Source organism: Onychostoma macrolepis, chromosome 09, assembly GCF_012432095.1.
Source record: "Onychostoma macrolepis isolate SWU-2019 chromosome 09, ASM1243209v1, whole genome shotgun sequence".
Lineage (NCBI taxonomy): Eukaryota > Metazoa > Chordata > Actinopteri > Cypriniformes > Cyprinidae > Onychostoma > Onychostoma macrolepis.
Window position 1 is genome coordinate 27,050,362 of NC_081163.1, and position 24,761 is coordinate 27,075,122.

A 24,761-nucleotide genomic window follows, 5' to 3' on the forward strand; every position below is an offset into this window, starting at 1 on the left:
TACATATAAAGATTAAATCCTACTTACAGTAAATGGGTCACAAAAGCATTCTAAAATTCAGCTAAAAGCATTTAATACAACTTTACACTAATACATTTTCATTTAATTGCAAATAACATGCAATTAAGTGTACCAAGTCTGAAAATATTACATTAAGTTTGCACTTAAGTATATTCTTTTTAAAGTGTATTATGTCCATATTAAGTATTCTTTTTAAAAGTATGATAAAGTGTACTGCATTTAATCAAATCATGCTGTGTTGTTTAGACATGTACCATGTTAATAACATGGTAATTTACTGAAGCACTCTGGAGTAAATTCCATGGCACACTGTATGAATACAGTAATCATACTGTGTATTTTATGATGTGGTACTATGGTAACAGCATGGTATTCTTTGAAGTAGCATGGAGTATGAGTGGTACAGTCATTTTCTAGGGTTATTTCTGCTTAAAATGCTAGAGCAGTGAAGCATTTCGCAGTGGGACTGAACACCAGCTGTATGGAGAGAGAGACACATTCTGTAAGGCAGATCTGCGTCACTCAGCTCTGCGTCACTGTCTGAGAGAATATGATATTGTATTGAATACACAGTAATTCCTCGGCGCTGCCTTCTGGTAATCCCGCTGAGAATTCATGGGACTATTCACAGTACTGTGGCATTTCACAACAAAGAGCAGAGAGTCATGTGCCCGTCTGGAAGCCCAGCAGCACATCCGGACTCTCCAGCTATCAGAAACACACAGCAGAGCTTTGAAACAGAGATCAGATCTGTGCTCACGACACTGAACAGTGTGGACTGCTGTCTCACTGAACTGCTGGTGTTTGCCCATGCAAAACTTGCTTGTGGTGGTAGACAGGGTTTTACTACGCATTTGCAAGGGTTTTCTGAGTGGTTGCTAGGGCACTGTTAAGTGATTACTCACAAAAAAAACCCACCCTTAAGTCTCTAGATGTGACTCAGATCCCTTATTCTGTGTAAGGCACTAGGATGGGCGATATCTTATCGTTTGCGATATACCGGTAAAAATTCTCTCCATGATGAGAATTAGTCTTCCCGCAATAATTACGATAACGTCTAGTTGTTGACATATTTCAGTGTGTGACCATGTGGAGCGACATGGCAGAAGGTGGATGTGAAATTAAGGAGTATATTGCTAAAGGATGAGCTACTTCTACAGTCTATAACTAGTTTGGTCAGACTCAGGGCTGTACAGTGTGACAAAAAATCAGTCTGAGCCTTGAATAAATGTACAGTAGCACATGTGCGATACAATGTTGCCCCCCCCCCCCCCAATAATTAGAAATGGCTAAACTGTCTCCCCAAATTTTTGAAATTCTTGCACTGATCTTCTGCACTGCATTATGCAGCACTCTTGTTAGGATGACAAAAAAAGCTTTAAAAGTTACATTTTCAGCCTGCTCTGCCTAAGTGATTGTCTGTGTCAAAATAATTTAACTGGGCAAACAAATCAAAGTAGGCAGTGTTTACACAGAAGTAGAGCACAAATACCAGTGCGAAGCATCAGTTTAACATTGAAAGAGAGCAAGGTAAGATGAAAGCTGCAAATCATTTGGGGAGTTCTGATGCTATTTCATGCATGTTGAGTTATTTACACTGTTAAAGAGCTGGATTCTCATGCTAAACATGGCCAGAGTTTCAAAAAAAAGATTTGGATGTAGAACGGAGTATTTACTTCCGGGTTCGTATAAGTTTCGGAAAGTTTTTTTCAATCATAGCTCTTCATGATGTAATGCATAAATTTTGCACAAATTGCTCAGCAATGGATCCTATGCAGTGAATGGGTGCCATCAGAATTAGAGTCCAAACAGCTGATAAAAACATCACAATAATCAACAAGTAATCCATACCACTCCAGTCCATCAATTACTGTCTTGTAAAGTGAAAAGCTGCATGTCTGTAAGAAACAAATCCATTTTAACTTTATACTGACGGTTCTGGCGAAAATAAGTCCATAATCCACAACGACATTTCCCTATTACCCTCTCACATCAAAATACACAAACATATTTGTGTGTTTTGGACTTTTTTTGCATGTAGATAACATTTTATCTGTGCATATTTCTCTCCTGATTCAGAAGAGACAACCTTTTAACTGAAGAAAGCAATCTAATGGACAGAGAACTCATATTTTAGCCAAAAGCAACATTTTAAAGATTGAAGATTGAATACCCCCCTCCTCCAATGTTCTTGGGGAAATTCAGGACTTTACACGGCCGGAGGTGGTCTGGAGGACGCTCTGGAGGAGCGGAGCTGGCTGGGACCAGCGGAGACGAAGGAGACTCAGGAGACGATGGAGGGCTGGACAGAAGCAGCGGAGACGAAGGAGACGAAGGAGGGTTGCTCCTTTGAGCACTCTGGGGTGAGGATAGGCGCTGAGAACTCTGGGGGTAATGCCATATCCAGGAGTTCTGAGTTGCATGCTGGAGCCAACACTGGAGCGAGGTCTGGGGCTGGAATGAGGGCTGAAAGCTGTCTTTTCCTCCTCTTATTCCTCTTCTGGTTCACAGTGACGGGGGCTTCTGCTGACTGCTGAGGGCTTGAGTGAGACTGGACAATAAGACTGAAACTTTACCTTTAACTCTTCAACTTCATAATTAGAGCTGTTCAAATAAAGAATGAGATTAATCAGCTCGATCAGGGGGAAAATCACACACGGGAGGATCACAGCGGATCGTCTCGTCATCCAGCCCCAGCTGAAAGCATGCACCAAGAGCGGCGTCATGCCAGCTCAGCTTGTTAGAAAGCTCAAGGAGATCCTCCACATACCGTTCCAACCTCCGACCAGCCTGCCACAAACCCCACAGCTTGTCCTCAGCCGTCATCTTATTTTTGGGTCGGATCTTCTGTCATGGTGCCTTGCTGGAAGCACGAGGGAGGCATGAATACTCTTTAACTGTCTTTAATGATGAAAACACAGGGGAACGATCCAACATAAAAGCACAAACACACGTAAACAACGAAGTAGATCCGACAAAGGAACACAGAACAAACAGGAACTATTATACACAGGATAATTAGGAACTCAGGTGCAAGGAATAATCAATTAACTTAACAAGAAAAAAGGAGAAACAGGAAACTCAACAGGAATATAAATGTAACAGTAGCTTTTCACTTCACAAGATGGACTGGAGTGGTGTGGATTACTGTGATGTTTTTGTCATTGCTTGAACTCTCATTCTGATGGCACCCATTCATTGCTGAGTTACAAATGACCTGCTTCTATCATCTGATCGTGGTTGTATCTCTTTATTAGTTCTACTGGATCTTAGCGCTGCGTTCGACACAGTCGACCACAACATTCTTTTGAATAGACTAGAAAATGTTGTTGGCATTAGTGGAAGTGCCTTAGCATGGTTCAAATCGTACTTATCTGACCGCCATCAGTTCGTAGCAGTGAATGAAGAGGTATCATATCAATCACAAGTGCAGTATGGAGTACCTCAAGGCTCAGTACTAGGGCCGTTACTTTTCACGCTTTACATGTTACCCTTGGGAGATATTATCAGGAGACATGGTGTTAACTTTCACTGTTATGCTGATGATACTCAGCTCTATATTTCTTTGCGGCCCGGTGAAAAACACCAAATTGAGAAACTAACGGAATGCATAGTCGATATAAAAAACTGGATGACGAGTAATTTCTTACTGCTAAATTCTGAAAAAACAAAGGTGTTAATTATCGTACCTAAAAACCCCACATGTAACCTAGAACACTATCTAACACTTGACGGCTGCTCTGTCAATTCTTTTTCATCAGTTAGGAACCTAGGTGTGCTGTTTGATAGCAATCTTTCATTTGAAAGCCATGTTTCTAGCATCTGTAAAACTGCATTTTTTCATCTCAAAAGCATATCTAAATTGCGACCAATGCTCTCAACGTCAAATGCAGAAATGTTAATTCATGCGTTTATGACCTCAAGGTTAGACTATTGTAATGCTTTATTGGGTGGTTGTTCTGCACGCTTGATCAACAAACTACAGTTGGTCCAAAATGCAGCAGCTAGAGTCCTTACTAGAACCAGGAAATATGACCATAGTAGCCCGGTTCTGTCAACACTGCACTGGCTCCCTATCAAACATCGGATAGATTTTAAAATCGTGTTAATTACTTATAAAGCCCTGAATGGCTTAGCTCCTCAGTACTTGAGCGAGCTCTTATCACATTATAGTCCTCCTCGTCCGCTGCGTTCTCAAAACTCTGGCCGTTTGATAATACCTAGAATATCAAAATTGACTGCTGGCGGAAGATCCTTTTCCTATTTAGCACCCAAACTCTGGAACAATCTACCTAACACTGTTTGGGAGGCAGACACACTCTGTCAGTTTAAATCTAGATTAAAGACACATCTCTTTAACCTGGATTACACATAACACACTAATACGCTTCTATTATTCAAATCTGTTAAGGGATTGTTAGGCTGTATTAATTAGATCACCCGGAACTGGGAACACTCCCCATAACACACGATGTACTCGTTACATCATAAGAAGAATGCCATCTACACTAATATTTGTCTGTTTCTTTCTTATTCTGTTTCTCAGTCCGTATCCGATCAGATAGTGGATCAGCACCGAAAGATGATGTCTGCAGCCCTGATCGTCAGCGGAGCGCCCCTGAGACATACATTTAAATTATAATAAACAAACAAATATATATTATAAAAATACACAGAGAAGCAATAAATGCATTAAACTATACATTACAATTATAGCAAATGAATAAATCATATAAATGAAAAACTTCAAATAATTAATAAAACACAAATATAACAAATACATTAAATTATAAATTAAAATGTTCCATCGGGACAAGACCACGAGAATCAGATAAGCCCTTTACACAATCTGACATGGCTGCGGTTGGAATTGAACTGCGGGTTTCGTCTGGCCAGAGGAGAACTGGCCCCCGGACTGAGCCTGGTTTCTCCCAAGGTTTTTTTCTCCATTCTGTCACAGAGGCAGTTTTGGTTCCTTGCCGCTGTCGTCTCTGACTTGCTCAGTTGGGGACACTTATTTTTATAGCAATTATCGTCAATTTGGTTGCACATATACTATTTAAACTAAACTGAGCTAGACAATGACATCGCTGAATTCAATAATGAAATGAGAAAATTGAGTGTTTAATCTTATCATTATACATTACTGACACTCTATCCTCCAATTTGATACGGTTAAGTGCTTTGACACAATCTGTATGGTTAAAAGCGCTATATAAATAAAGATGACTTGAGGATCCACTAGTGAGCAAGTGATAAAATTCTACATTTCTACAAAATCTGCTTGGATGAGTAAATTTTTTGGGGGTAAACTATTTCTTTAAGGGGAAAAACTTCCCTATGAATTGAGTATGATTCCTGCAGTGCCGAAGGCTACAGTTTCAGTGTTTTACAGTGTTTTTTATTTTTTGTATCTACTAGCTGTTTATACTATTTTATAGCATTTTCTATTCAGTTCTGTATTTGTATTATTATTTTTCAAGAATTTATTTAAATTAATACATTATGACTGTATGTTACTGCCATATGGACATTATTTTTATATACTCATCTCTAACTAATAATAGAACACTTCCTGATTGCAACACTGAAACATGCATTTCTTCACCATGGAAGTCAGTTTCTGTATTTGTGTGAGACTTCCATTTTACAGTATTAGCTGCAGTGCGTTGTGGTGGTAAAAGGTAAAACTGTTTGCACAACCAACCAGTGTATGTGTGAGATAATAAATTAAAAGTGAGATAATAAATTAAAATAATATGATAACAAAAGATAGAAAAGGTAGAAAGATCAAATTAAAATAAAAAATTTAATTATTCCTTTCATGGGTCTAGTCTTTGTAATTGCTTTTCCACAAAATTAAAAGAACAACTTTTCATAACATATACGATACGTCTACCATATTGTAAGCCTGTTTGGGAAACACTAATGTTTGGTTCTGCCAATACAGAATCTAAAAGTGGCACCTTTGTCTCTGCGGGCTGGAAACAATAGCTGAGTTTCTCTGTTCTGCCTCTCAGTCTCACACACAGGGAAGAGTTTCATCATTAATTCAGCAGTTAGTAGCATGCATGACATGATGCTAATGTACAGTGAAAAGCACATGGAATCTCATCGCACTAAACTCATCTGGGGTTCATACAGACTCACAGCAACACACATGCAGTCATAGTACACATGTTAAAGGAATAATTCACCCCAAAATAATAATTCTGTCATCATTTGCTCAACTTCTTGTCATTCTAAACCCATTTGATTTTCTTTCTTCCATGGAAAACAAAAGGAGATGCATGCAAGATGCTTTCAAGCTCCATAAATGTATTTTTAAATATATATTTAAATATATTTTGATTACACATTTGGAATCATGAAGTTTCAATGTAGTAAATTTCAAATACATTAACTCTGAATGTAATATTGAACACTACAGTTAAAATTATGATCAAGTACTTTACATGTGCTTATGTTCTACCATAAAGAACCACAAAACAATGATTTACTGTTTTTTAACAATATAATTTTAAGGTTTGAAGTAACTGCAAGTACAACCCGAATTCCGGAAATGTTGGGACGTTTTTTAAATTTGAATAAAATGAAAACTAAAAGACTTTCAAATCAGATGAGCCAATATTTTATTCACAATAGAACATAGATAACACAACAAATGTTTAAACAGAGAAATTTTACACTTTTATCCACTAAATGATCTAATTTCAAATTTGATGCCTGCTACAGGTCTCAAAAAAGTTGGCACGGGGGCAACAAAGGGCTGAAAAAGCAATACATTTTTTAAAGACTCAGCTGGGAGAACAGCTAGCAGCTAAATAAGTTAATTGACATCAGATCTGTAACATAACAGGGATGTCTTAGAGAGGCAGAGTCTCTCAGAAGTAAAGATGGGCAGAAGCTTTCCAATCTGTGAAAGAGTGCGCAAAAAGATTGTGGAATACTTTAAAAATAGTGCATAACATCATCAAAAGATTCAGAGAAACTGGAGAAATCTTTGTGCGTAAGGGACAAGGCCGAAGACCTTTGTTGGATGCCCATGGTCTTCGGGCCCTCAGACGACACCATCACTCATCGGCATGACTCTGTCTTTGACATTACTAAATGGGCCCAGGAATACTTCCAGAAACCACTGTCGGTAAACACAATCCGCCGTGCCATCTGCAGATGCCAACTAAAGCAAATGTGAACATGGTCCAGAAGCGCCGTCGTATCCTATGGGCCAAGGCTCATTTAAAATGGACTGTTTCAAAGTGGAAAAGTGTTCTATGGTCAGACAAGTCCAAATATGACATTCTTGTTGGAAATCACGGACGCCATGTCCTCAGGGCTAAAGAGGAGGTTAGACCTTCCAGCATGTCATCAGCGTTCAGTTCAAAAGCCAGCATCTCTGATGGTATGGGGGTGCATAAGTGCATACGGTATGAGCAGCTTGCATGTTTTGGAAGGCACTATGAATGCTGAAAGGTATATAAAGGTTTTAGAGCAACATATGCTACCATCCAGATGACGTGTATTTCAGCAGGATAATGCAAAACCACATACTGCAACTATTATAACAGCATGGCTTCATAGTAGAAGAGTCCAGGGGCCGGATTCACAAAACATTCTTAAGAAGAAATTTCTTCTGAACTTCCATTTTCTTCTTATTTTTTAACTTAAGAAAAAAGTTAAGAATATTTTGTATTCCCAAAAATTCTTCTTAAGAATATTCTTATCTTTTTTCATAAGATTGTTCTTAAGACAAAACCTAAGAAGAATTCAAATTCTTGAAAAGAATCTTCTTAAAAATCATCGTAAATAACTTCTTAAATTTAGGACAGCCTCAGACTTGTCTTAAATCCAAAACAGTAAGAATTATTTAATAAATTGATTGGGTTATTTCAAATTAATTGGTTATATTTAAGCATTACAACAACATTAGCTACATATAATACATAGTAGGACTATTAATAGGGATGTGCACGAGTTTTTTGAAGTGACAGCGATGACTGATAATGTAAACAATGATCAGTCATGAATGACTAGCCTATGTGTGACGCTACTTTTTTCTGACTTCAAAACTCAGTAGCAACTCTACAAAAACGAGTCAGATAGGAAGCTTTAATTGGACGCTTTTATTTTAGCCTATAAATACGACATAATCTTTGGCAGTATGCAGCGCATATGCCGATACACAGTACGCGTTCGCTGTAGCAGCGCGGACACACAAACCGGAAGCGTTCACTCGGATGAGAGCGCAAAAGCACAGCACAAAAACGAATGAAACAGATCGCTGCAGCTTGAGACAGACAGGCTGTTCAAAAACACGCCGCATTAAAAACGTGAAGCTGAGCGCCAGTCAAAGTCGCGACAAAAAGAGTGTGCGTACTTATTATGATTATTATATGGTAATCTGCAGGAAGCACAGTGAGTTTATCAGTGCATCATGTTTTCACTCAGATAAAGACTGTCATTTTCTTCTTAAGAAAAAAATTATGTTCTTAAGAATATATTTGAGAATTTTTCAAGAATTGCACTTACGAACATTCTTACGAACTTCATGGAATTTATCTTAAGAAATTTCTTAACTTATTTCTTCAGAAGATTTTCGTGAATCCGGCCCCAGGTGCTGAATTGGCCTGCCTGCAGTCCAGATCTTTCACCTATAGAGAACTTGTGGCGCATCATTAGACAAAAAATATGTCAAAGACGACCACAAACTCTTCAGCAGCTGGAAACCTATATCAGGCAAGAATGGGACCAAATTCCAACACCAAAACTCCAGAAACTCATATCCTCTGCCCAGACGTCTTCAAACTGTTTTGAAAAGAAGAGGAGATGCTACACGATGGTAAACATGCCCCCATCCCCATACCTGCCTGTAACTTTCTAGTGATCTTGAAGACATTGATTAGCTTCTTCAGGTGTGTTTGATTAGGGTTGGAGCTAAAGTCTGCAGGACACCGGCCCTCCAGGACCGAAGTTGCCCATCCCTGTTCTATTGTGAATAAAATATATTGGTTCATGTGATTTGAAAGTCTTTTAGTTTTCATTTTATTCAAATTTAAAAAACGTTCCAACATTTCCGGAATTCAGGTTGTACACATTTAATACTTAATTTAATGCAAGTGCACTTAACTTACATTAAGTGAGTTCAAATCAAGATCAATCTGATGTATGAATGAATCATTGAGACCAATTCAGAATCAATGAATCCACTGAAAAGAATCACAAACCAGTCATCACTTTTCTCAAACAAAGGTATTATATGGCATTTGAAGACTTGGATTATAGCAAACAAATTGTATGGACCACTTTTATGATACTTCTATGGTGCTTTTTGAAGCTTTATTCCCTCTTGGCTGCATGGAAAAGAGAATGGAAACATTTGTTTGTATTTCACAGAAGAAAGAAAGACTTGCCAGTTTGAAATTACATCGTCATTGAGTAAATAATGACAGAAAATTTATTTTTGGATGAACTATCCCATTAAATATCTAGATAGATCATGTGTCTCAGTCTGTAAGTGTGTGGCTGGTGACTCTGAGATAAAGGTTAAATAATGCTTTCTACAAAATAATACAATGCCTTATTTAGACGTCAGCAAATACACACACTCACACACACACACACACACACACACACACACACACACACACACACACACAGAGAGAGAGTTAGTGTGTCTCCTCTCAGCATCCCTGACGCCTCTGGACACATTCATTATATCCGGTGTCAGCGCTGCGCTCACTGCTTACGCTGAGAAATACGAGACATCCTGTTCAGCTTTAAAACCCACAGCATCTGTTTCATTCACAGAGATGAAAGATAAGTGTATTCACCACACCATGACGGGGTGTGGAGCCATCGTCACTGGACCAATCAAATCAGAAGAATACAATGATAACGTTAATTAAAAAAAATAAATAAATAAGAAAGAACAACTAGGCTCATATTCACATTCATAGTTAATTATGCATCTTGAGGTCTGGATATGTAGGCTACCTACTTGAATAGCTCAACAAAACAGCGGAAAATAGTATTTTATATATAAGAATTTTTACTTTGTTACTGTTAAGTACATTTTTCAAGTATCTGTACTTTACTGGATATATCAAAATATTTTACAAAATATTTTGAGTAACTTTTACTTTTACTTCACTACATTCCAAAGCGTAAGATCGTACTTTTTACTCCACTACATTTAATAAAACATATCATCACTTCTTATTTTTAAATGAAGAAATCATCACATGCTCCGAGATGCAAAAGCAGTGTCCTATTTATGAACTAACTGATTCTTTTCAATGAACCTGCAAATCGCACCAAACGATTCATTAGCGAATTAGACTAATCCGATTGCAGCTGTTCTCGAGTCAACAAATCACTGATTCAAATGATCCATTCAGAGCTAGTTTCCAGTGAACTGTATTCACAAATCTGACAAGAACCCCCTGAGTGCACGCACGACTGATGCCGTGAAAACTAAGTTACTAATGTCAAATTTTAGGATCAATTATGGTAACTAAAAATTATATTTAGGACTGTCAGTTGTTTGTAAACTAAATCTGATGTAAAGGGTGATCTGTTTAAACCCACTGAAATGCTTGAATGTGTATGTGTAGGTTTTAGGTCAAAAAACAAAACCAAACATCAAAATAACACAAATTTAAATAATGCATGCACATTCATCTTCCCTGCTGCGGTGGCAGTTTTACTAAAATATTAATCATTTAGCCCTATGTGATGTCTGTTTTTATATTTTTTGTCAACACACATTACATATTATGTATCTGGATCCACTACTCTTCTTTACTGACTACTGCTGGCTACTGGACAATTCATAATAATTCATGCAGCCCCCCTAAGTGGCCAGGGGTGTTTTACCCCACAGACTAGGTTTAAAAAAAAAAAAAAAAAAAAAATATATATATATATATATATATATATATACTGTATATATACATATATATATATATATATATTATGAAAATATAATTATATTTTCCTTAAATAAAATGTAATCCCTAACAATAGGCCTTATTGTCATATCATATATAACTGTAAAATACTTTTTCTTACTGCTGAAAATGAAGATCACTTATGGTAAAATCTTTTTCTCTCAGGTGCATGCAGTGTAAGCTTCACGGTGAATATGTCTACATCACTCTTGTCAACGTAGTCCATAGCAACAACAAAAATATATCTTGACTCCATATAGTGGTTATTTTGAGAAAAACCAAAGTCCCAAAGTCCCCAACTGGCTTGCTCATTTGGGGACACTTAATTTCTAGCGATTACCGCCGATTTGATTGCACAGATACTATTTAAACTAAACTGAGCTTGACAATGACATCTCTGAATTCAATAATGAAATGCCTTTAACTGAAAATTGAGTGTTTAATCTTATCATTATACATTACTGACACTCTATCCTCCAATTTGATACGGTTAAGTGCTTTGACACAATCTGTATTGTTAAAAGCACTATATAAATAAAGGTGACTTGACTTGACTTGACTTTAAGGCAAGTCATGTCACTCGGCGGCCATCTTCGAAACGCCTCTCAGGCATGCAAGTGCAGCTCCTATCTCTTTGAATGGGGAAACATCAAATTCTCCAAAACTGTTTGCCAAGCTTAAGATTAAATTTCATATTTGAAAGCACCAATGAAATTTGATGAAGTCTCATAAATGTTGTTTATTTTCCTCAAATGGCGTTAAAAAAAGGCGTATTATTCAGGCTAGACCAGCCAGTGCGCATACACAGTCCTAGTGCACGTCTCAGAACGCCGACTGTTTTTCTGTTCGACAGAGCGGCCATGTTGAGCATTGCATTTTTTTCCCATTCAAAACTATACGAGTGACACGTCTTGAGTATTCTATAGTCTTTGGAAAAAAAACTACTTTGCTATTTTGAGCAGTAGAATTATATAAAATACATAATATAAAATTAAATTATATAAGTAGCCTATATAAAATAACAAAGCAAGCATTCATCAAGCAGTACTTTTTACTTAAAGTTGGTTCCTCCACCCCAAAATTTAAATTTTGTCATTAATCACTTACCCCCATGTCATTCCAAACCTGTAAAAGCTTCGTTTGTCATCGGAACACTATTTAAAGGGGTGGTTTACTGCTTTTTTTCTTTGCTTGATTGTGTTTATGGGGTGCAATATAACATGTCTTCGTGTTTCGTTTGTTAAAAAATGCCTTATTTTTCATATATTTCACCTTTATTATAAGCCTCTTTCTCCTCCGTCATTTGAACGACCGGTTGACTTCCTGATTCTCTGAAACCACTCCCTCAGAAACAGGCAATGGGCTCAGATTGGTTAGTTGGGCCAGTGTGTTGTGATTGGCTAAATTGCGTACTGCACATTGTCCGGAAACTTCACGCCCATTACCTTCACGGGCGACAGTTGCATGTGCTGCGGTCAAATGTAAATAATGGTGTCAATATTGCCGTATCAGTTTGAGCCAGAATCAGACCCAGAAAGCGGTAATGAAGAGAGTCAAGCAGAACTTCCGCAAGCACGGCTCTTACAAAACGTTTCTGAATGGAAGTTTGCTGTTGTGATTACATATAATTTTTTGAAGTTTGTTCACGTTTGTCTTATACACACAAAATAGCATTGAACTAACTGGCTACTAACCAAACAGCGTTGGCTTGTGTTTACGTTCTTGATCAAATCGAAAAATTACGTCATAAAGTATACATGGAAAATACATTTACAAAATTAGTAAATAATTACAAATTCGGGTCCAAAATGTTTGTACGCGTTTGGCATAGACACACGAAATAGCATTTAACTAACTGGCTACTAAAGCCAGCGTTGGCATTTGTTTACGTCCTTGATAAAACTAAAACATTACGTCTGAAATTATACATGCAAATACATTTAAAATTATTAAATCTTACTTACAGGTTGTGGCCCAACAACTGCTGCCTCTGGTTTTAAAGTTGGAACTGCTCCATGTTTTAGTAATAGTTTCTGTGTGAATCCGGCATTGAACTCGTGTAGATTCTGGAAGCTGTCTTCCGTAAAATGCGCAGCACAGAGAGCTAAATTAGGATTGTAATTGTCAGGAACATAATCAAACATAAATTTTAACCATTGTTGACGAACTACAGCATCCGTAGGAAGCCCAAACACAGAAGACCTGACAGCTGGGTGAAAATAACACCGTTTCGACGGCATGGCTACAACTCTCCACTATAACTCTTCCTCTTCGACAAAGCAGCAGAACATGGCCTTGCCCCCTCTTTTGCATGTTCCGGAGGGAGGGGTTGATGCAAATTTATGGGTTTTTTACGTATGCAACCCGGGAAGTATCTCGTTGTAGTCCCATATGAGTCGTTTTTGTAGGCATTAAACTTCCTGATTTTTAAAAGACGATATCTCCGCGTTGAACTTTCAGCGCAGCAACTTTGCAGATACTGTTCATGCACCAACAGCAACATTACACACTATTTAAAATGAAAAAAGTGAAATCACAGTAAACCACCCCTTTAAGATATTTTGGATAGTGTGGTGCGGCTAACACAGAACAGCGTACGCAGTTTGTGTCCAGCGGATACTCTCCAAAATGGCGGTATGCTGACGCAGAAGAGAAGAATTGTTGAATAAAGTCGTTATTTCAAGACGCAACTCGGGGGGAGAAGAATGGTTGAGTAAATTGTTATTTTTGTTTTCTTTGTGCAAAAAAAAGTATTCTCGTAGTGTCGCAAAACTGAAGTTGAGCCACTGATGTCACATGGACTGTTTTACCGATGTTTACTACGTTTCTGGACCTGGGAACATTTCAGTTGTGTTGCTGTCTATGGAGGTTCAGATAGCTCTCCGATTTCATCAAAAATATCTTAATTTGTGTTCCGAAGATGAACGAAGGTCTTACGGGTCTGGAACAACATGAGGGTGAGTAATTAATGACAGAATTTTCATTTAGTAGTGAACTAACCCTTTAAGCAGGACTTAAGTGCATGTGTTATATGTAATTTCATAATTACTTCAATTTGAAATATAGTTCATGTGTACTGATGAATGTACTGGCAAGCATTTATGGTAAATACATTTAAAAACATGACAATCATTTAATGATTAAAATATACTTTCAGATTAAGCTTTAGTATGTTAGTCAGTGATTAAACATAAAATTTAAAGTAAAACTTTTAATTTGACATTATCACAAAGTGCACTTTTTATAAGTGTACTCAAGTGTGTTGAGAGACAGTCATGAATGTTGACTTAAGTGGCCTTTTATTCCATTAATATAATATTATCTGCAGTTTTAAAAAAAATACACTTTTAAGATTTGAAGTACCTACAAGTCATTCAGACCAGTTTTGTGAACTGAATCAAAAACAGTCAAAGAATCACAAACGATATTACAGGCAGTGATGTGCCAAATGATACAGAGTGGGAATGCTTGCTAAAAACACACAGTGACTGCTAAATAGTAATGAATGCATTAGCAAGCACCACTAATAATACTTACACCGGTACTGCAGTAGATCCATGTTGATATGATATGATATTGATGTGTTATGATACTGTACATGGAAATCCAAAAGTATTTCAAATGGTACTACCGTAACTCAAAAAAAACTTTTTTTAAAGACAGAGAAAAGTAAAAAGTTCAAATGAATATGTCCCGTAAGTCAGTACATTCACACGTTTCACACGTGCCGCGCATCCCCCGTGAAAGATGGCGTATTACCTGTGTCACTTGAGCTCCTGTAAACAGAGCAGCGCGGCTCAGGGATTTCAGCAGCGGCCGCTGATTAATGACTCTGCCATATGAGAACTGCTTCTGTGTTTATAAAGACTTCATTGTTACTGAAGGTCAATATTAATGAGACACTTTATTTATTTTTCATGATAGCGTGGCGTGGTTGACCACGCTACCTTAACCCAGAACAAACGATGACAAGGACAACTAAAGCTAACTATTCAGCTTTACACAGACAGTCATGAACATTCTACCCACTCACAGTGATCCAATGACAGGACCATTACATAAGCACACAGTTTGTGACGTCAGTGCATAGCTACGAGACATCACTGCAGTCTCCTCAACTGAATGCACTAAACTGAATTTCACTCTCTACACCTTATTAGATTTCTCTGCTCAGAGGTAGAATTATCTGTTAATGGAGATATAACAAATAAGAGTGCCAAGATAAAGTCAAAATCTTGTAAAATATATATTCTTATATAAGTTTATAATTAAATATAAGTATAAGGAGTCATACTGACTGCATTGTCATAAAAAGATTATATTATCTGGTATTTTAAGACACTTATTGACCTTGACACACAGTCATGAGTGTCTGCAGGGGTCCTCTCTAAGATATCATTTCCAGTTTTATATTTTTCTGCATGTTGGTTGCATAACATGACTTTGTGTTGGAGGACAAAAGTTTTTGGAAATTTCTGGATTATTTGTCTTGGTTAGATGTTCGAACTGCGCGGCATCCCAACCACATGCAATATTATTTCTTCTGTGAAACACAAAATGAGATGTTAGGTAGAATGGTGATTTATACTGCTAAACTCTCAAAAAAAAAAACAAATAAAAAAAATATCTGCGAAAGCATCATAAAGGTAGTCCGTGTGGTCCATGTGAGCACACAAGTACTTCCTTGTTTCCTTGTAACTGTAATTCATTCTGATGAAGATCTCAAAATAAAACCGAATTCTGATTTGATATAACCCCCTGCATGAACAGAAGATATCAGATATATCTATAAATAAATAAAAGAAAACAGTGCTTCTGTGCATGCAGGGGGTTGCACAATGTTAAGGCCCGTTCTCACCAAGAACAATAACTGTAAAGGCATCTATATTAGCATCCACATCTATGAACGATGTTGTTCTGTTTATTATAAGCACACGCTCTACAATTTCACTATATTTATGGACAAAAGTATTACGATACCTGACCAATACACCAACAGCGACTTTAATGAAACACATTTATACACATTAATGTGGAACTGGTCTCCTTTTGCAGCAACAGCTTCCACTCTTCTGTGAAGGCTTTCCACTAGGTTTTGAAGTGTTTCTGTGGGAATTTTTGCCCATTCATCCAGTACTGAGTAGTGGATTTGTGAGGACAGGCACTGATGTTGGATCAGAAGACCTGGCTCACAATCTCCATGCCAGTTCATCTCAAAGGTGTTTGATGGGGTTGAAGTCAGGGCTCTGTGTGGGGCAGTCAAGTTCAGCACAAAGTTGGAACCAAAGCATTTTCCCAAATGTCTTGGTATGCTGAAGCATTAAGAAACTTCCTTTACTGGAAGTGAGGGGATCGAGCCCAGGCCCTGAAAACAGACCCACACAATTAGCCCTCTTCCGCAAAACTTCACAGTTGGCACAACACAGTTGTGGGTAACGCAGGTAACATTTTCCCAGTATCCGTCAAACCCTAACTTGCCCATCAGACTGCCAAACAGAGAAGACTGATACGATACTCCACAGAATACTGTAAGTTTCCACTGCTCCCCACTGCTCTGTGACTTTACATGCTCTGCTGTTCCTAAATGCTTCCAATTTCGAATAAAACCCCTTACAGTTGACCGTGGAATATCTAGCAGCGATGAAATTTCACAAACTGACTTATTGTAAGGGTGGCATCCTATCACAGTACCACACTTAAGTTCTTCAGAACGACCCATTTTTTCACAAATGTTTGTAAATGCAGGCTTTGTCCACACAAATATTTTTAGTTTGAAAACGCATCTTTTTCCATCTCTGTTTTGGCTTTCCGTCCACACTGAGACAGTGTTTTTGTTAAGGAAAACTGAGCTTTTTGAAAACGGTCTGCAAAGTGGAAAAATTTGAAAATGCCGTTTTCGTGTTGTAGAGTGGACTGTGAAAACGGAGGTATTTGACAATGAGGACACATGTTTAGTCATGTGACACATACTGTACTAATAGATTTCTATGTTTATACCGGTATTGTGCCTGTTATTTGCTACTTTCACACTGTTGCTAAAGATATGTTACTTTGAACACTCTTCATATCACAGTCCTGCAAAGATGACAGAAAATTTATTCGCGATTGCTGTTTTGTGGCAATACATTAGGGCAGTTGCATTTAGATCAGACATATAATGGTGTATATGCAGCATACAGTATGCTGTTTTTTTCAGAAGAATATCATCTCAGTGAGCTTTTATGAAGCTTTTCGCATGCGCAGTAAAGAGAATTAAATTTTTTCCGTCGTTTCAATGTGGATGAGAAACATTTAGAAAATACTTGAAACGTGTGGACAGAGTGCGTTTTGAAATGAAAACACCATTTTCAAATGTATCCGGATTAATGTAGACATAGCCACAGACTGCATGGCAGTGGTGTGTGGTGGTGTTTTAAAATGAGGATGCAGTTTTATACATATAATTCATGTTCCTGTTACACTTAACGTTGTCACATTTTCTTGGTTAAATAAACATTACATAAAGAAGAGAGAACAAATATAATTCTATTTTGTATTTGATTAATATTTAATTATTAATTTAATTAATTTAATATTTTAAATACTAATACATTTCATATTGTTTTATGCATTTTTACTATTATTCCAAAATAACAACTAAAATAACAATTTAAACAATATTTTGAAAACACTTTACAATAAGGTCTCATTAGTTAACATATTTAACATGAACTAAGAATGAACAATACTTTTACAGCATTTATTAATAATTCATTAACAGCGATATGCTATTTACACTACTGTAAGTGCCAGATTCGAACCCGGGTCGATCGCGTCAAAAATGACTTCGGCAGGCGCTTTACCATCTATGCCACTGAAAGTGTTAAAAGATTATCGTCTTTTGTAGTAATCACACGTTGGTGGGCGGAGTTACTGTAAACAGCCTCTGCCAACAAGGCGGGCTATATGCACTTGGTGTAAATAGACACTCTGTTTTTTATTTGTGAACTGATGTTCAGCTGTTCTTTTTAATAGTCAACTTACAAAGGCATGAAGATACATATTTCATTTCATCAAGCTGAATGCTCACTAAAAACTGACATAGTCATCAGGTTTTTTGGCCGTTTCAAGTTTTATTTTGACGTGACACAAAGCAATGATAGCCTATCTAAGTTATTTTCTTACTTTATAATTAACGTTAGTCAATAACACCATCATTTTCTTCAAGTTCATTCAGGCCAAGAGCTTGCACGAAAACAAGAGGCGAGATTTATCGCACGAACCAATCACAACCAATCATAAACAATCATATCCAATCTTATCGCGATGGAGGCGCCCCCATTGATTCTCAATTACCCCCCACTTAACCCACGGCACGCTAAGGGGTCTCTATAGTAAGTCTATGGACTGAAGGGAGGCAAGCCTCCGCTGTAACTTTAGTTGCGGGTGTCGCTGTTGGACAGTGTTACTTTATAAAAATGAGTGACTTTTATACTTTTAATATCATATTTAGTAATATTTGCGTTGTTTTATTTTTGTAATATATTTTCTCAACCAGTTTTTTGAGAAGACACTGCCTCCCTTGCCTCCTCGGAGGAAACGCCCCTGCTGCATGGACAGATGCTTGACACCTGTGGAAATAGGTTTGACTGAAACCTATAATTAAGAGGTGTGTCCAAATACCTTTGTCCAAATAATGTATTTCTTCTGTCACTTAAATGTTTGGGCTCTTTAAAGTCAAGTGGACTCTGACTGACTTTAGTATATGTGGATGTATATGCAAATTAGTCCCCACCTCCACTCAATCACACCAGCTCGGACCTGTTCCTCTTTCACTCAAGTTAACTGAAGTAGTAAATGCTACACAATGGCAAGTGGCACTATTCGATTAATTCATCCATATATGTTAGAACCAGAAACTGATTCCGAAAAAGAAGAGAAAGAATGAATTATAGGGTTGTGTACAATTCGATGTATCAGAATGGAAATGCATTTTATGCATCACTCTCAGCAATGTCAGACACATAACAGTAATTGATATCATTAGCCTTTGGCTTGACTATGTTATTAAACAGCTAATAATGTGTTGCTAATGTTACACAAATCACGTTCCCATTTACCATCTCAGACAGCTATCATCTAAAAATCAACATCCTTAGGTAGAAATGCTTTGCTAATGATATGAAAATCGACGACCCCTGACCTCCTGTATCACTCTGAAAATCCATAATGTCAATCTCAGCATTCGTTTCCATTTCTAACATTAAACCATTCAGGATGGAGAAAAAACTTAATTTTCTGTGTTGTGTTTTACACATTGGAAGAAATACACTAGGTCAAATGTTTATAGAAGACAAGAGCACAAGGCAAGCATAGTTAACTTGCATAATAAGGTTCAGCGAGTAAAGCGCTGTTACAGAGCGTGTGCATGTGGTACCTTTTCGTCATCTTCAGTGAAGAGTGCTCCATTGGGACTCTTGTTGATGGCCTGTGCGACCCCGATGACCTCTCCATCACTGTTGCGGATTGGCATGCACAGCAGAGACTTGGTTTTATATCCGGTGAGTTTATCAATCTCATCACTGAAACGATGGTCCTACAAAAGAGAACAAGAGACAGTCACTCTCAGCTGAATGGGAACACTTATAATAACTGTTAAGAGAAAGCCAAACTAATTAGAGGTGAAGTGTGTCCTTGCTGTGCGGCTAGCGGCACTAAATGCCACTAAACTGCAAAAAGTACAGAAAGTGACAGAAACATGAGAAACACTACTTACCCTGCCTGGAGTACAATATTTCTGGTCCCCACTGCTTTATAACACACTACCGAAAGATTGGAATAATTAAGATTTTTTAAAAAGAAGTCTCTTTTTCTCACCAAGGCTGCATTTATTTGATCAAAAATACAGTAAAAAAGTAATTAATATTATCAAATATTATAACAATTTAAAATAACCGTTTATGTTATAATATTGAAATCATATATTATTCTAATAGGCTGATTTGCTGCTCAGCTATTTTCAATTATTATTGGCGCTCAATTATTAATAATGATTTTTAATATAATCATTGTTGAAAACAGTTCTTGCTGCTTAATATGTTTGTGGAAACCATAATACATTGTTTCAGAATTATTTGATGAATAGAAAGTTAAAAGAACAGCTGTTGTTTGAAATATAAATATTTTGCAACATTATAAATGTAATGTATTTATCACTTTTCAACAATTTAACGCATACTTGCTGAACAAAACTATTTTCTTTCTTTTTCTTTAAATTACCCAGACTTTAAAATGGTAGCGTATTACAATTTTTACATAAATATTCAGCAGCACAACTGTTTTCAACATTGATAATAATAAGAAATGCTTTTTTTGAGTAGCAAATCAGCATATTAGAATGATTTCTGAAGGATCGTGTCATGTGACACTTAAGACTAAAGTAATGATGCTGAAAATACAGCTTTGCACCACAGAAATAAATTACAATTTAAAATGCATTCAAATAGAAAACAGTTATTTTAAATTAAAATAATATTTCACAATATTACAGTTTACTATTGATCAGATAAATTCAGCCTAATTATTAATTACTCCAAACTTTGACTGGCAGTGTAGCTTAACAGTATTTTAACATTAACAAACACTAACATTAAATAAAGCTTAACAGATAAGCTCATGTTCAAATATACCGAAATATAATTCATATTAAAGTACATAATCTATGTAGCTACAACTTATATATATATATATATATATATATATATAATGCAATTAATGACTCATTAATGAAAGTTATTACAAAGTGTTAATATTTTTAATTAATATTAACTAATAATGTTCACACTGAGTTGCATTGTTCATGCCCATCTCATGTTTGAATGGTCTCTGAAATGCTGAGTTTACTGGTATAAATAATGCAGTTTTAATGATCTGCTCCGCTTGCTAAATGAAAAGGCAAATGCAGATTGACAGACTAATTAGAGAACTGCGAGCTGGCATCATCATCATCACAGCATCAGGACTATAACTGTAGAATGGAGAGGATGAAGTTTGTCTGAGCTGATCGATTCAGTAATCAATACTCAGATACTCTCACACAACTCATTATTTCACAAAGACCCTTTATGAATCTCATGGAATAATCAAACCAAAAACATCACTCAGGGTCACAATAAAATACTCTCCTGTCTGTGTGACAGTCATTATCCTTATGGGATAATGTCATGTGAGTAACCTCGCCATAGATGCAAGAGTCAACAAATGCTAATGCTTCCTAACCCTAACTGAATATCCACTGGCCTCAAATGAGAATCATTTAAGAATCAAATACAATCCTAATGGATAGAGAAAAAAAAAAAAAACAGCTTAAGGTGGTGTGCTGGTTTTAGCTGGTTTGACCCGTCTCCAGTCCTGGTGTTCAGCTGGTTTTGCTGTGCTGTCAGCTGATCTCCAAGACAGTGCCCAAAACTCCCCTAAAACCATCAAATCCAGAAACCACCTTGGGCTGTTTTTTTTTTTTTTTTTAATCCAGTAAAATAAAATGATTATCCTGTTTATTATAATGTTAATTATAGACTTGAGTCAGGTTAGACGCCATACTGAATTTAACACAGATGAAAATTATGCTGTGAGGGATAGACTTGTACAATGGCACGTACTGTATAAAGGTCCTAGATCACACAACTTTCAAAACTGTTTTACTACCGAAAGTTTCGGAAAGATTCTTAAAGGATTCTTTTTTTCTTTTCTTTTTTTTCCATTAGGATATATTCCAAATTAAAAGCAAATCTGTTCTCAACTTTCAGTATTTTTAAACTACAAACTGTCATTTTATTCCTGCTTCACCTGTTATGCATCAGGGAAGATTGCTGTTTCTCCATCAAAAGTGATATCAGTAAAATTTGTTCCTTTCTATCTTGACAAGTAATTATTCATATGGGAAAATGTAGTATGACTGGCCTCACAACAGATGCCCCAAGCTTCATAATCTTGAATTTCTATAATTCATAATTCTAGTTCTTTGGCTATTACTTTGGTCCCTTTACAGTTGCTTTCATATAGAAATTACAATATAAATTCCATGTTCATGATAATTTGGAACAGTAGAAATTCATCTGGGATTAGGAGGCTTTAGATGATTTTACTAAAGTTCCTGTCTCTCATTTTACTTTAACATTACTTCAACATTAACACATTCATGATTTTAATCCCTTTACATTTGTTCAAAATTACAGCAGAACTTCCATCTTTTAGATGTCATTTTATTTATGCATCAGGAATTTCACCATCAATAATTGTCTCTGTAAAACACTTTCCTGCCTGATCTTATTTATCCAATGATCCTTTAGTTAAAATAAATAAACAAAATCATTATTTGGAACAAAAATAAATGAATAATAATAAAAAATAACCTGAAAAATAGGATTTTCACTTTATCCAATTGCATTATCAATCCTGTGCTCATTAGGACCTTTGGACTACAAACATTCATTTTCTGCTTCACTTGATATGTGTTTGTGTTTCACCATTAATAATTGTCCTGTCTATTTGATAAATAATTAATTATCCATATGTGACCTCCCCATGTATCCTACTGTATGGTAACAACCTGTTCCTAATCCCAGAGGAATTCATTATTTGGAACCAATCTAAAACATTCTAAATGGCTGTAGGAATTAAAAAAAGAATCCTAAAAGAATTAAATAACGAAATCCCGAAGAAAAAACATAACGTGAAAAAAAAAAAAGGAGGAAACAAATTCACTCTACACACTATTAAAAATAAAGGTGCTTAAAAGGTTCTTTACAACGATGCCATAGAAGAACCATTTTTGGTAATACTTTATTTTAGGGTCTCTTGCTTATTAGCATGCATATTACTAGAATATTAGCCATTTATTAGTAGTAATTAAGCACATATTAATGCTTTATTCTATATCCCTAATCCTACCCAATACCTGAACTTAACAACTAACTTACCAACTATTAATAAGCAGCAAATTAGGAATTTATTGAGGGAAAAGTCATAGCTAATAGTGAATAAGTGTTCCCTATTCTAAAGTGTTACTAAAGGTTTTTTAAAGAACCATCTCTTTCTTACCTTTTTATAATCTGAAGAACCTTCTTTCGCCACAAAGAACCTTTTGTGAAACTGAAAGGTTCTTCAGAAGTTAAAGATTCTTTATGGAACCATTTAGACAAAAAGATTCTTCTAATGCATTGTGAAGCACCTTTATTTTTAAGAGTGTAACCAGTAAGATCTTATTTGACTGATACTTTTATCCCTTTACAACTGTGTTTCCAAACACACATCCTTGAAGTTTTTTTTTTGTTTGTTTTTTTTTCGGACAAGGAGCAATCACTTTATTCCTGCTTTCACCTGATATGCATCGGGAATGTTGACAGTTTCCCCATGTTCAGCCACATATCCAATGATGCCCTTTCCCCAGGGCACCTGCACCTCATCCGAGTTTCTGAGAGATGGCAACACTGTGGTTCCAGAGTGAACGTCAAAGAACTTGGACACCAGAGTCTTTTTATTGGCCGGTCCCTCCACCAGGAACAGGGAGCAGCGGTCAGCATCCACCATGATGCACACAAACACCAGGATCTTGTAACTCAGACTGGTCAAATCCAGGTCGTTGGAGATGTCTTTGACGAGCTCCAGGAAGAACTCCCTCTCGCTGTGCTCCTTCAGGTAGTATTTGTAGTCTACGGCGGTGGAGGGGTACTGAGGGATGTTGACCCTGGACTCCAGCAGCGCGGAGAGGATGTGCGCGGTGGTTGGCGGCAGAGAGCTGGCTTTACGCAGCAGTGCGCGCCTCCTCATGCTGCTCAGCGGCTCCTGGGCTCTGGAGTTGACGTGCTCGTCGTAAGTCCTGTTGGCGTTGATGGCTTTAGACCTGGCGAAGGTTTTCCTCAGCTCTTTCTGCGACGCTCGTCTCTGCAGCCCGTCGCTTCTGCTCGCCCAGCTGTCTTTACTGCACGCGTTCGCCGCTTTCTCCGCTTCCGCGCTGGAGTTCGCCGGAGTTTTAGTGGCGTGATGGTTCTTCATCCACTTTTCCACCATGCTTGCCTTGCCTTTTCTTTTCAGATAGTCCTCTAATAATTCCGGGTGCTCATCTAGAAAACTTTCAACATCAGAAAAGACCATGTTTGACCCTGCCATTGCTGCCGCGACGGTCATCTGTAAACGAAATGAGAGAGACGCGCGTTTTGCACGGTCATTTATGTGAGTGCAGAACTCAACGTGTCATTCGCAGACTTCAAACAACAGACCCTCCGCGAGAGGAGCGGAGTTTAAGCATGTTGCGACCCAGCGGTTCCGTCTGATGCAGAGCAACTCGCTCTCGTTCATTCTAAAGCAGCGCCAGTGAGATGATGCGACAGAGCGCTTCGCAGGTGCATCGCTGACGTCAGGATCACGCATCCCTCCCTCCATCCTCTTCGGAGTCTTTTCATAAACTGAGCTGTTTTATTTTATTATAAGGACGCTCATCCTCGGTGACACTGGGAAATGGAGTCTCAATGGCTTTTCAAAACTCTCGTGATTGTTGTGACATCGCAAGCAATGCCTAAATTATTGTATGCATGTAGCCTATTCTTTTAGATTATTACCTATAGTTAAATAAGCCCTTATATTTTTGTTAGGTATGCATAAGACCACATTCCACTATTTAAAAGAAAAAAAAGCACTGCATATTTTTACCTTCTGAGCGGTTATTTTGCGCCAAACCTCTAGTAGCCTATCTACTGAACGGTATCTGTTAAATTACACTCTTAAAAATAAAGGTGCTTCACGATGCCATAGAAG

The 24,761-nt window shown here is 37.2% G+C and overlaps 1 protein-coding gene across 4 annotated transcripts in view; it reads right to left on the reverse strand.

The window, feature by feature from the left end:
* The window catches only part of pde11a (phosphodiesterase 11a), a 98,301-nt gene that overhangs the window by 65,723 nt on the left and 7,817 nt on the right, over positions 1–24,761 (reverse strand). For 2 of the 4 annotated variants that reach the window (XR_009272836.1, XR_009272835.1), the window contains exons 1-2: positions 23,328–24,701; positions 19,387–19,545 (exon numbers count right to left, since the gene is read on the reverse strand). Coding sequence is in view for 2 of the 4 variants with exons in the window: in XM_058787359.1 (XP_058643342.1) it covers positions 19,387–19,545; positions 23,328–24,134 (966 nt within the window). In the remaining 2 variants the exon portion in view is untranslated. Of the gene's footprint in view, positions 1–19,386; positions 19,546–23,327; positions 24,702–24,761 lie in introns of those variants that run through there. The other 2 variants (XM_058787359.1, XM_058787360.1) reach the window with 2 other exon arrangements.